At 31.8% G+C, this 14,366-nt stretch overlaps 1 protein-coding gene across 1 annotated transcript in view; it reads right to left on the reverse strand.

Moving 5' to 3' along the window:
* Positions 1-14,366, reverse strand: part of LOC139495437 (uncharacterized) — an 82,847-nt gene that overhangs the window by 36,780 nt on the left and 31,701 nt on the right. The window contains exons 15-20 of the mRNA XM_071283723.1: positions 13,812-13,993; positions 10,413-10,485; positions 8,454-8,631; positions 6,886-7,004; positions 6,003-6,122; positions 2,381-2,449 (exon numbers count right to left, since the gene is read on the reverse strand). Coding sequence (XP_071139824.1) covers positions 2,381-2,449; positions 6,003-6,122; positions 6,886-7,004; positions 8,454-8,631; positions 10,413-10,485; positions 13,812-13,993 — 741 coding nt within the window. The remainder of the gene's footprint in view (positions 1-2,380; positions 2,450-6,002; positions 6,123-6,885; positions 7,005-8,453; positions 8,632-10,412; positions 10,486-13,811; positions 13,994-14,366) is intronic.

Consider the following 14,366-nt stretch of genomic DNA (forward strand, 5'->3'; position numbering starts at 1 on the left):
AATTTAATGTAATTCTTCAAAAATGTTTGAGACTATTGCCTATATAGCCATAAACCATAAAATTGTTCATTTAACAAGAAAATTAGACTATGATAAAATATAGTAATACAGTTAAAGGAAGTATAAATGTAAAAAATAATTTTCCACTTTTTAAAAAAATTGTATAAAGGTATAAAAATATTGAAAAGATTTTTTTCAATATGTATTTGAATTTTATATTTTTATGATTAATCTTTTTCACCCATAAAACGTAAATATAAGGAATAATTTTGAATGGTGACAAATAAGGGGAAGTAACTCTAGTTCAGTTTGTAAACCAATGGTGCAATTTATTTACGACCTAAAGCTAAGGTAATTGGTGTTAATTAACAGTGTGTTTGACACCAAAGCTGTCAAGTGAAGCCATGCACTTAATGGGTCACTTAATTTGACAGTTTACATAGCTAGATGAACTTCCTGTTCATGGAAGAATTACGAATTTGCCGGTATTTCAAAGGAATATTACTTATGAAATCAATCTCAAGGCTAAAAAAAACGGGTGAAATCGGGTCATTTTTGGAATTCCCGGGTTATTTCAATGACCCGGCGGGTGTTCCGGGTGATTCCTCAGAATTGTGAAAATCTCGGGTCACACCCGCAGAATACTGGTCAGTTGACAGGTATGGTATAAATCATGAAGACACAAAATAAAATGCAACCCTTAGTACATGATTGAACTGAATATTCTCCTTCAATGTCCTATATAACATATGAAATGTATGACATACATTTCATCAATTTAAGGTAATCAGACAAAGTGCCTTTGAACATACCAAATTTATAAAGAGCATAAAAATAAGAAGATTTGATAGGATTGCCAATGAAATAACTCTCTAAAAGGGACATAATGGCACAGAAATTAACAACTTTAGATCACTGTATAGCCTTCAATAATGGGCGCCCAATAATGAGTACTTGTAAAACCCATACCGCATAGTGAGCTATATAAAAAGGACCCCAAATGACAAATGAGAAACAGGGTAAATGAGAAAACTTTTAACCAAATAATAGAATGAAAAACAAATATGCTAAACATCAATAAACGACAACCACTGACCTACAGGCTCCTAAATTAGGTAACTTTAAACAATGGTATTCAATATGTCAAACATATCTACACACCTTCACAATTTCCTATTTTATTAGATTATAAAACTAAGTTTTTTACTTATTTGGCAGAAACAACATCATCAATACCAATTTTCAATGAAATGTGCTACATAAATTAGGCCATTAGTTTTCTCGTTTGAATTGTTTTACATTGTTATATCGGGGCCTTTCATAGCTGACTATGTGGTATGGGCTTTCCTCATTGTTGGTAACCTTTTAAGTTGTTAATTTCTGTGTCATTTTGGTCTCTTGTTGAGAGTTGTCTTATTGGCAATTATACCACAGCTTCTTTTTTTATATTCATGGCATAACATAATGACCAGTGTAGGGTCACTATTTACCCCTATTAAAATACATAACTCAAGAATGGTAAATGTGACACTACCCAAATGTGTACTTAATCTGTGTTTAGTGGTAATAAGCTTCATAACATTTGCCTAAGGAAAACTGAAGTTAAAAAACAAAAACAAAAAATTCTGCTATTTTTCCATGTGTAAAGGGGAATATCTCTAGAACAGTAAAAGTGAGGCCACCAAAAATTAAAACTTGATCTATGTTTTTTGGTAATAAGTATTGCATATAGGTTTCATATAATTTGTTTGAGGCAAACTATAGTTAGAGAATGGAAATAAAAAAAATTGATCAATTTTTCCATTTGTAAAGGAGCCCACCTCTAGAATGGCAAAAGTGACCCTACCCAAATTCAAACTTGATCTGTGTTTTGTGGTAATAAGCATTTTGTATAAACTTTATAACATATGATTGAGGCAAACTAAAGTTAGAGAACGGAAACCAGTTTTGGGAAAAACAGACAGCTGTACAGACATGGCATAAAAATTGGCAAGAGTTAGAGTTAGAGTTAGAGTTAGAGTTAGAGTATTATGACGTCATGATGTTTCCAAGGACATTTATCTATAACATCTTTTCAATGTTTGAAAAAAGAAATGTCAGCTATGTAGTTTAGAGGAATAATAAATAACTGAAGAAGGCCAATGGCCGAAACGTCTGAACAATTGGTTTACTTATACAATTATAAAAGGTATGTTCCCTATTGGAATTTTGAAAACAAGGAAGAATTGTACAGGTTAGCATGCTAACTTGGACGGACGGACAGACAGACAGATGCCTTGTATTTCTATGTTTCTTATCAACGTGTTGTGCAGGGGAAAATATATGTATAGCCATTTGGGACATTTTAAAGACTTTCTAATGAAATTTATTCATTACATACCAAAAGAGTCCAGTGGTTTTCTCCCTCATTCACTGCACCAATAACACAGTCATATTCCTGGAAGTTGACCTATAAATAAAGTCATTTAAATAGATTTTGCACTGAAGTACCCCATACCCCATACCCCATTACCCCCCTAAAATAAATTGAATCATCATTTAATGTCTATTTGCACATCTACATGATATGTCCCAGTGTCAATATATAATCTAACAGGGTCATACAATGTATATAATGCAGTAACTGAGTGAAAGTCCTTAATCTATATGATACATACATTTGTATGTAAATAATGTATTAGAAAAATGGTGTTGAGTGTTCTGTCAGTTAAATGGTATTTTGCAATAAAATAACACCACAGGTGTGTTTTAACCAACGTGAATACCCATGTTTGGTACAAAAAAGAATTGTAATTAAAGAACCTCAGTGAGCGCGCTCACATACCCCACGTCCCCACATTGTCATTGGAGAAATAAAATAAGTGTAAGAAAAACCAGTTGCCTCGCAAGGCGCAGCATTATACGACCGCAGAGGTTGAACCCTGAACGGTTGGGGCAAGTATGGACACAACATTCAAGCTGGATTCAGCTCTAAATTTGGATTGTGATTAAATAGTTGACACAGCATAGGTTTCTGACACAGAATGAATGTGGTCTAATGAACTTAAACAAAAAATTTTGCCTTTGAGCAATTCACTATGTCTATGCTGTTGAATATTAATCCTCTCAAAAAAATGTTTGAAGAAATTTTCTTTTTATTTATGAAATCTGAAATGAAAAAAATTGACCCCCCAATTTTTTTTTCACATCCCCCTTTCCCTTATTTCAAAACTGATCTCAATTCAAATTTCTTATGAAGTTTGCAACAATAACTACTTATTTAAATACATCATAAAATATTAAAATGTAAAAAAAGTGCTTGTTATTACTGAATGGTAAAGATTGTTTTAATCTATCAGTTGGTAGTAAAAGTGAATATACATTGTATATTGTATAAAACAATGATTTAAGTTGATTCAACTACTATTCTGGACAAAGAAAGATAACTCCAATTGAAATCCAAATGGAATTTCTTGCTATTGCACAATATTGTGCAATTAGATATTTTTTGCTATTGTGCAATACTGTGCAATTGAAAATATTTGCTATTGCACAATACTGTGCAATTGAAGATTTCTTGCTATTGCACAATACTGTGCAATTGAAGATTTCTTGCTATTGCTGAATACTGTGCAATTGAAAATTTCTTGCTATTGCACAATAATTAATATAATAATTTTGGATCCTGATTTGTACCAACTTGAAAACTGGGCCCATAATCAAAAATTTAAGTACATGTTTAGATTCAGCATATCAAAGAGGCCCAAGAATTCAATTTTTGTTAAAATCAAACTTAGTTTAATTTTGGACCCTTTGGACTTTAATGTAGACCAATTTTAAAACGGGACCAACAATTAAGAATCTACATACACAGTTAGATTTGGCATATCAAAGAACCCCAATTATTCAATTTTTGATGAAATCAAACAAAGTTTAATTTTGGACCCCGATTTGGACCAACTTGAAAACTGGCCCAATAATCAAAAATCTAAGTACATTTTTAGATTCAGCATATCAAAGAACCCCAAGGATTCAATTTTTGTTAAAATCAAACTCAGTTTAATTTTGGACCCTTTGGACCTTAATGTAGACCAATTTGAAAACGGGACCAAAAATTAAGAATCTACATACACAGTTAGATTCGGCATATCAAAGAACCCCAATTATTCAATTTTTGATGAAATCAAACAAAGTTTAATTTTCGACCCTTTGGGCCCTTTATTCCTAAACTGTTGGGACCAAAACTCCCAAAATCAATATCAACCTTCCTTTTATGGTCATAAACCTTGTGTTTAAATTTCATACATTTCTATTTACTTATACTAAAGTTATGGTGCGAAAACCAAGAAAAATGCTTATTTGGGTCCCTTTTTGGCCCCTAATTCCTTAACAGTTGGGACCTCAACTCCCAAAATCAATACCAACCTTCCTTTTGTGGTCATAAACATTGTGTTTAAATTTCATTGATTTCTATTTACTTAAACTAAAGTTATTGTGCGAAAACCAAGACTAATGCTTATTTGGGCCCTTTTTTGGCCCCTCATTCCTAAACTGTTGGAACCAAAACTCCCAAAATCAATCCCAACCTTTCTTTTGTGGTCATAAACTTTGTGTCAAAATTTCATAGATTTCTATTAACTTAAACTAAAGTTATAGTGCGAAAACCAAGAAAATGCTTATTTGGGCCCTTTTTGGCCCCTAATTCCTAAAATGTTGGGACCAAAACTCCCAAAATGAATCCCAACCTTCCTTTTGTGGTCATAAACCTTGTGTTAAAATTTCATAGATTTCTATTCAGTTTTACTAAAGTTAGAGTACGAAAACTAAAAGTATTCGGACGACGATGACGACGCAGACGACGACGCCAACGTGATAGCAATATACGACGAAATTTTTTTCAAATTTTGCAGTCGTATGAAAAATTGTATCAGAAAAAAAAATTGAATCATAATTTTATGTCAATATGCACACCTACATAGTATGTCCTTATTATCTAAACAGTTTCATGAAATTATGTTGTGTGGTTTGAGAGGAGTTGCAATAAGAAAAGGTTGCAGTAGTATAGTGGGCAAATAAGTTCAAAGGGGTGTAACTCCTGGAAAAAAATTGAATCTTAATTTCCTGTGGATATGCACATCTACGTAGTATGTCCTTATCATCTGAAAAGGTATCATGAAATTTTTTTGTGTGGTTTGAGAGTTGTTGCGATGACAAAAGTTTGCAGTAGTATATTGGGCAAATAAGTTCAAAGGGGCGGAACTCCTGGACAAAAAATTTAATCATAATTTCCTGTGGATATGCACATCTACGTAGTATGTCCTTATTATCTGAAAAGGTTGCTGGTTGCTACAAGCGAACTATTATTTCACTATTTGCATTTCACTAATGATTGAGCAAAAAAAATAATATATAAGTTTTTTATATATCTTGTAGCTATCTGGTGCTCCTTTAAAGTCATATGAAACTTCAAATCAAAAAGAAATTATACATGTTTCTTATAACTAAATGGCTAGTTTTTATTATAAAACTTATGTACACATACATTTTTCTCAAGAAAATTGCTTAATTTGTGTAATTTAGAAGAAGCCTACTTTTCTTTTTTTTGCTTGCTTCCAGCAAACAATTCGCGGACATGTTTTCCATATGCAGCGTGACCTTATTCATTTAAGTGTGAATGGAAAACTAAATGTAAACATTGCTCTGTCATCAAGATATACTACTTATTGTACCTGTTATACAAGTGCTTACCTGAATATCCATGCTTCTTTGTTAATTGTTTACGAATGGGTGTCAATTGTTAAACTTCTGCTTAAAAACACGACCATTAACATGATTAATGAGTTGCCATATTTTCACAACAACACTGACCAATTGAAATTTTTTTTGACGATTATACAAAATTTATGTGAAAAATGATAAAATTGTGCACAGAAGACTAAGTTTATGATATATGTATGCATTGGTTCAAGAATTGGATTAACATTATTTTCACCGGTCACTCACTTCATATGACTTTAATATACCTCCTGTAAACAGCCATGTGTTTCCGTCTGCCTGTTTGCAATGGCTGTCATTATAGTACTGTTGATAAAAATTGTTCCAGTTAATCCTGCAGTCAGCTGATGTAAATAAGCATCAATCACCTACAAAAATAATCTGTAATAATACTAAATTTGTCATAATAGAAGTTTCCCCATTTTTCATAGGGCCTTCATACAGTATTGTATAAAATCAGGAGTCCAAATAATGGGATTAAAGGAACTATAGCATGTATAGCCACTGTTCAACCTTTTGTGACGATGGCATTATATATTAAATACATTTTTTTGGGCAGCCGTATATAAAATGGAATAGGATTTTTATAAGACAAGACAAATGAATTATAGCATGAAACCTGTAAATTATGAACCTTTAAATTTACCACTGGGTGATGCATGTGCTAACCATATTCATTTATTAAAGAAACGAGTGAAACTGACTGATTTGTCCCACAAACAAATTATTCATGTAAAGGTTAAACATTGAATAATTTTTTTTAAATCTATAACACGAAACTTAAATGAACTTGACAAAACATCAATATCTGATTAGCATGTCCTTGTCTGTTTATTTATATTTATGTTTAATGCAGGTCTTATCATAAAACCCATCAGCAGTCTATGTAAGTCATCTCAGTGTCCAGTCAAAAATATGAAAAGCTGATAAGACTTTAAGTTGCCTTCTAGATATCATTTTAGTTACTTTTGTGATATGTTTGCTGTCTTTTTAAAAACCCTGATCTCTTTTTTCATTTTTTTAAAATTGCATGACATTGAAATTGTATGTAAATCCCTTAATCAGCTCCATAGCATGTGTCCTAGTGACATATTTAGCTTAATAAATAAAACATGGTCTTCTACATCATACCTCATCTGGCAAAAAGCCTCTCATAAAAAATAAGCTTTCCAATGTTACATTGATGTTCTCAATTTTTCCAACTGTGACATTCTTGTCAACTTTGTCCCACTTCCATAATTCTGAAATACCTTTAAACAGAAATAATACCTCATATAACACTGCATGTTGATAACATAATAACTGTAAGAGTTCATTGTCTTAGATTCATATTGAATGAATGTCATTTGATTACTTTTGTTACCAGTTTGCTATCTCATTAACATAAATATATATCTAACATATCCTTTTATTCATTAATGAGCCAATCAAGTCAATACAACAATATAGACACACATTGTGGCATTCAACAAATTTCATGCATACAAAATACATTAAAGAGGGGCGAAAGATACCAGAGGAAAAGTCAAACTCATAAATGGAAAATAAACTGACAATTAACACCATGGCAATAAATGAAAAAGATAAACAGACAAATAATAGTACACAAGAAACAACATAGAAAACTAAAAACTGAGCAACAAGTTCCTAATCAAATGGCAAAATCAAAGGATAAAGCACATCAAATTAATGGACAACAACTGTCATATTCCTGACTTGGTACAGGCATTTTCAAATGTAGAAAATGGTTGATTGAACCTGGTTTTTCAGTACTAAACCTCTCACTTGTACGACTTTCGCGTCAAATTTAATAATATTGATAATGATGCATTAACAAAACAAACAGACACAATCGGTAAAATGTCACAAATAAAGGTAAAAAGTCTAATTTGGTAGGTCACATTCGTAAAAAGGGAACAGGACTGCAGTTACGACACAAGGAACACCTCCGATATCATCTATATAACAGATATTCCATTTAAAATGCTATCAAAATGTATCTGGCCGGAAAGTCTTAACTCATTTCACTTTTCATTCCACCAAATATCAAATAGCAGTTACAAGTGTCACATTTATTTTTTTTGTCCCTATATACTCTATTCAGTCGTTATCTTTAATTGAGACTAGAGAGTGAAAATCTTTACTTCAAAATTGCATTTGCTACTTTAGAAAATTAACCAAAAGCACAAATTTTGCTATCTTTTTGCCATTAGAATGTAATATAGCATAAATAACGTGTTCTATTTTTATCATACATGTGTAGTTTCAATTCAACCATGGTTCTAAATTTCGATTTCAATTTCCCAAAAAATTGCAGACAGAGTAGAAGACACCTGCTTATTTTTCTACATGTGTTGAAGGATAAAGTTGAACACTTAGAGTTGAATGACATAGTTTTATCTTATTGAGATAATTGTTAAAGTGACCAATTCTTAGTTTCTGTGTAAAGTTTTGTGGACTGAATCTGATGGGTTTTTTGTTGTTGTTTTTGTTCCTCAACTTGTACTCTAGTGGTCGATTATCCCATTGGTATCTTCTTACTTTTTAGATGAGTATAAATCATGTTCTAAAATATTCAATAGCATAAAAAAAGAACATGTCAGAGTTTTCCTACACACAAATTCACATGTCACCTATAAATTTTTTGTAACCTACAATATTCAGTAACTCTACTAAGTGTACCTAAAAACACAACTTACAGACTTTTGCCAATAGGTCATCTTCATTCATACTTGGCAGTGGGGTTGCTGTATACATAGTAGATTCTGAATCATCTGATACATTAGGCGGTATTACTTCAGATTTTGTTCCCATACTTAGAAAATCTCCTGTCACACTTTTTGTATTGTCATTTCTTGTTGCTGTCTTATCTTCATCCTTAAACATATAATAAAAACAAAAATTGCTATCTGCTTCATTTGACATTCTTTTTATCTTTTGAATTGTTTCAAATTTTGCCATACCTTGATTTTTGATAGCTTTCATACTTTATATATACTTATATAGGTTTTGCTCATTGTTTAACATAGTGTTGTTAATGTCAATAACTTTGGTCTCTGGTGGATATAAGTCTCGTATCTTGTTTCTTATACTTGATTCTGAGAAAAAAGGGTTTTATAAAACATATATCTTAACCTTAAGGTCAATCTTCTGTGCAACCTTAAGATGAAGGTATTTTCAAGTAACTTTTTTAGCTGCTTGAGCTTTGAAAACCAAATTTATTATCATCTTACAGCTTTCGAATAACACCCTTCAGATGTTCACAAGACATAAAAGCAGTCAGATATCAGAATTTCTATTTTGTAATGTGTTTTATGTATTAACCTTCTAACTACTTGTGTTTAATGCATAACTGCAATACCTGGTATTATGGTTTCATTTTGAAACTTTGCATTGTTATTTAAAAATAAGACAAGGTCTTTCCCCAAATGGTATTTTGCTTCATGATTAGTCTTGTGAAAATGTGGGTAACTATTTTTTTGGAAAGTCCATGGCTCATAACTAATTTGTATATGTTTGTCCCAATTAGTTATTTTTATTGAAATTTTTGAGCTTGTTATGACAGAGCCTTTATATCTTACAACACAATATGGGTTTTGATCATAATGAAGAGCTGTACAGTGATCTAAAGATGCTAAAACCTATTCCATATTCATCTGATCAGCAATCATATGTACCACATTCTTTTAAATTTTCACATTGACATAAGGAAGTGGTAATGTCTTTAATAAAGTGCCCATACCAATAATAGCATACACTAAGAGATATCATGGACTTATTTATTTCTTTGTCATAGATTGAACAAATAAAGGAGTAGGTCCAGTAAGATCCCTTTTTGGCCCCAAAATATAGCAGTTTTACAAAACTGTTAAAATGCAAACATTTAGCTATTTAATGGACAGTAGAATGCTTCTGCTTCATAAATATGGGCTGTTTTTTGACAATACAATGCACATATATCGGGTACTACCACCAATAAGTCATGCTAAATTACTGAAATCTTCATAATTCTAGCATTCCAGTTAAATTTGAGACGGTTTCCTTGTAAAACGAAAGTGGCCGCATTCGTGTTCATCTAAATATTGGAATGTAAGTTGTATTTAAATACATAACATATATAAAGGTTGAGGATGAACACGGATGCGGCCACTTTCATTTTTGACAAAAACCATCTGAAGAGTGACATTTTTCAGCATATTTGGTAGATTTTTCATATTTAAGCTTGAATCGGAACGTTTTTAATGACTAAAGTAGTTAAAATCTTTCACATAAATTAATTGAATCAAATGAAATAGACACTTAAGTGTTTATAAAGTGGTCAAAATCTTTCGTCAGATGAATCTGAAATTTGAGGCCAAAATCTGTCCTTACAGGACCTACTCCTTTGTGGTTACCAACCAAATCCACAAATATTGGTATCCAACAAATGACATACCCGTAGCCAGGGGGGTTCAGGGGGTTTGGACGAACCCTCCCTTGGAAACAAATAAGCACTGTTAAAGTCAACGTTCTGTTTGAATTGTGACTGTTAAAGTCGAGTTTGTGATTCCAAATAACCAAAATAACCAATAAATCAACATATCTATCTCCTTTACCTTTTTATTTGCATATTAAGATAATCATTAAGACTAAGACTAAGTTAGTCTGTTTGAACTTACCAGAGAAGTCCTAATATATACATCATTTTGACTGTTATAATCATCCCAAATTGGTAGCGACCACTGAGTTTGTCTGAAATAGATTACATTTGTATTGCTTTTAATGTATTTTCAACACCTTTGCACACCAACTAATTTTGAACAGGATACATATTTGTTTTGTTTTTATCAATAAAAATATAGTCTTGAACTATATACTCCTTAATCTGTTTCTTCAAATAAGTTTCATATACTGTAAATTCAGAAATTATTGAGAGGTTTTTATTATATCATATTAACTAAAGGCTCTAAAGAAGCTATGATATATGGGCATATCAAACAAAGGACTCTCTCCAACACTGAAGACAAGAATAGACTTCATGACAAAAATCTCTATATTTATTTCATCTTGTATTACTGATCTATCAGTATGACTGTTTAGTTTCTTTGGCTTATTAATAGTTCTTGCATTGCTGATCATTTTTGTGATTTTAGGTTTTTATATATCTATTATAATTTAAATCATATCAGGCATTACAGAACAAAAAATGTTTCTCTCTAAATAACATAGTTTTAATGATAATAGGCATAAATGAAACAAACAAAAATGGTAAAATTTGTCAATTATGGCCAATAAGTCCTATAAGAATTTTTTGTAACAGTTTCGACATATATGGACAATAGGTAGAGCTCATTATTCTTTGCTTCATTCAGATTTTCTCTATTTTTAACAGTTCAAAAATAATAGACAAAACTTGCATTCTTCCCCTTATATTCTATTAACCATGTCAGCCATGTTGGTTGGTTAGTGGAGTCAACTGACACATTTTTTTTTTAACTAGGTACACTTATGATGATTATGGCCAAGTTTGGTTTAATTTGTCTCATCAGTTTCAGAGGAGAAGACTTTTGTAAAAGATTACAAACCAGATGCTCTGCAGGGCGCAGCTTTATACGACCGCAGAGGTTGAACCCTGAACGGTTGGGGCAAGTATAGACACAACATTCAAGCTGGATTCAGCTCTAAATTTAGATTGTGATTAAATAGTTGACACAGCATAGGTTTCTGACACAGAATGAATGTGGTCTAATGAACTTAAAATATTTTTTTTGCCTTTGAGCAAATATTAATCCTCTCAAAAAAATGTTTGAAGAAATTTTCTTTTTATTTATGAAATCTGAAATGAGAAAAATTTAACCCCCCACCCCCATTTGTTTTCACATCCCCCTTTCCCTTTTTCCAAAACTGATCTCAATTCAAATTTCTAATGGAGTTTGCAACAATAACTATTCATTTAAATACATCATAAAATATTAAAATGTAAAATAAAGTGCTTGTTATCACTGAATGGTAAAGATTGTTTTAATTTATCAGTTGGTAGAAAAAGTGAATATACATTGTATATTGTATAAAACAATGATTTAAGTTGATTCAACTACTATTCTGGACAAAGAAAGATAACTCCAATTAAAATATTAATTATATATCTGTATTGTATAAAACAAAGATTTAAGTTGATTCAACTACTATTCTGGACAAAGAAAGATAACTCCAATTGAAATTGCAATTAGATATTTCTTGCTATTGCGCAATACTGAGTATTTGAAAATATTTGCTATTGCACAATACTGTGCAATTGAAGATTTCTTGCTATTGCGCAATACTGTGCAATTGAAAATTTCTTGCTATTGCACAATACTATGCAATTGAAGATTTCTTGCTATTGGTGAATACTGTGCAATTGAAAATTTCTTGCTATTGCACAAAACTTAATATAATAATTTTGGATCCTGATTTGAACCAACTTAAAAACTGGGCCCATAATCAAAAATCTAAGTACATGTTTAGATTCAGCATATCAAAAAAACCCAAGAATTTAATTTTTGTTAAAATCAAACTTAGTTTAATTTTGGACCCTTTGGACTTTAATGTAGACCACTTTGATAACGGGACCAAAAATTAAAAATCTACATACACAGTTAGATTTGGCATATCAAAGAACCCCAATTATTCAATTTTTGATGAAATCAAACATAGTTTAATTTTGGACCTCGATTTGGACCAACTTGAAAACTGGGCCAATAATCAAAATTCTGAGTACATTTTTAGATTCAGCATATCAAAGAACCCCAAGGATTCAATTTTTGTTAAAATCAAACTAAGTTTAATTTTGCACCCTTTGGACCTTAATGTAGACCAATTTGAAAACGGGACCAAAAATTATGAATCTACATACACAGTTAGATTCGGCATATCAAAGAACCCCAATTATTCAATTTTTGATGAAATCAAACAAAGTTCAATTTTGGACCCTTTGGGCCCCTTCTTCCTAAACTGTTGGGACCAAAACTCCCAAAATCATACCCAACCTTTCCTTTATGGTCATAAACCTTGTGATTAAATTTCATAGATTTCTATATACTTATACTAAAGTTATTGTGCGAAAACCAAGAATAATGCTTATTTGGGCCCTTTTTTGGCCCCTAATTCCTAAACTGTAGGAACCTTCCTTTTGTGGTCATAAACCTTGTGTCAAAATTTCATAGATTTCTATTCACTTAAACTAAAGTTATAGTGCGAAAACCAAGAAAATGCTTATTTGGGCCCTTTTTGGCCCCTAATTCCTAAAATATTGGGACCAAAACTCCCCAAATCAATCCCAACCTTCCTTTTGTGGTCATAAACCTTGTGTTAAAATTTCATTGATTTCTATTCACTTTTACTAAAGTTAGAGTGCGAAAACTAAAAGTATTCGGACGACGACGACGCAAGACGATGCAGGACGACGACGACGACAACGTGATAGCAATATACGATGAAAAATTAAAATTTTAGCGGTCGTTTAAAATAGTTAAAAATTTACTATGAAGGACTAAAACTCCTTATTGGGTTGATTTTGGTCATTTTGACCTATTTCAGTATTTGTAGATTTTACTTTGCTGAAAAATTTTGCTGTTTACAGTTTATCTTTATCTATTATAATATTCAAGATAATAACCTAAAATTGCAAAATATCCTGAAAAGTACCAATTCAGGGGCAGCAAACCCAGTTTGTATGATGCGTGTGAAAATTTCAGGGCAGATAGATCTTGACCTATTTAGGAACAATTTTACCCCATAAGATTTGCTCTTAATGCTTTGGTGTCAGAGATAAAAGCCAAAAACTGCATTTCACCCCCATGTTCTATTTTCAACCATGGCAGCTGCCATCTTGGATGATTGGCATGGTTATCAGATACAGTTTTTAATCTAGATACCCTAAAGATTATTTTGACCAATTTGGTTAGATTTGGCAAAACAGTTACAGAGGAGAACATTTTTGTAAAAGTTACTGGACGATGACGGACAACAGACCAAGTATGATGAGAAAAATAATGCTTTTAGTCACATCTTACATGATGAACCTTTTTAACAATTACCTCGTTTTAGCATGATAATAGTACACATTGCCTTCCAAGTCGTTGGCACTTTCCCAGTTTGGTGGGAGTGACGGAACTCTCAATTTTGGTGGTGGAGGTGGTGGTGGTAGTACTGGAATATCATCTTGTACAATTGTCTCAGTACATAAAACATTCTGTGATAAATCTGGTAGTTGTTGTAGCTGTTCAAAAGTAAAAACAAATAAAAATGTCTTCAAACTTTTCATAAAACAGATGCTCGACTCCCACTATCAATTTCTTTATTCAGTGGACCAAGAAATAAGGGTCAATACTCTAATTTGACATTGAAATTAGAAAGATCATATCATAGGGAACATATGTACTTAGTTTCAAGATGATTAAACTTGAACTTCAAAAACTACATTGACCGAAAACTTTAACCTGAAGTGAGCACTATCATTTTCTATGGTCAGTGGACTGTGAAAATAAGATCATACCAAAAACTTAAACAAAACTTTAACTTAAAGCGACACAGATGGATGAATGAACAGTGAACAAACAGATGTAAGGACTAACAAACAAATTGAGAAGGGA

The sequence above is a fragment of the Mytilus edulis genome, chromosome 11, assembly GCF_963676685.1.
Source record: "Mytilus edulis chromosome 11, xbMytEdul2.2, whole genome shotgun sequence".
Taxonomy (NCBI): domain Eukaryota; kingdom Metazoa; phylum Mollusca; class Bivalvia; order Mytilida; family Mytilidae; genus Mytilus; species Mytilus edulis.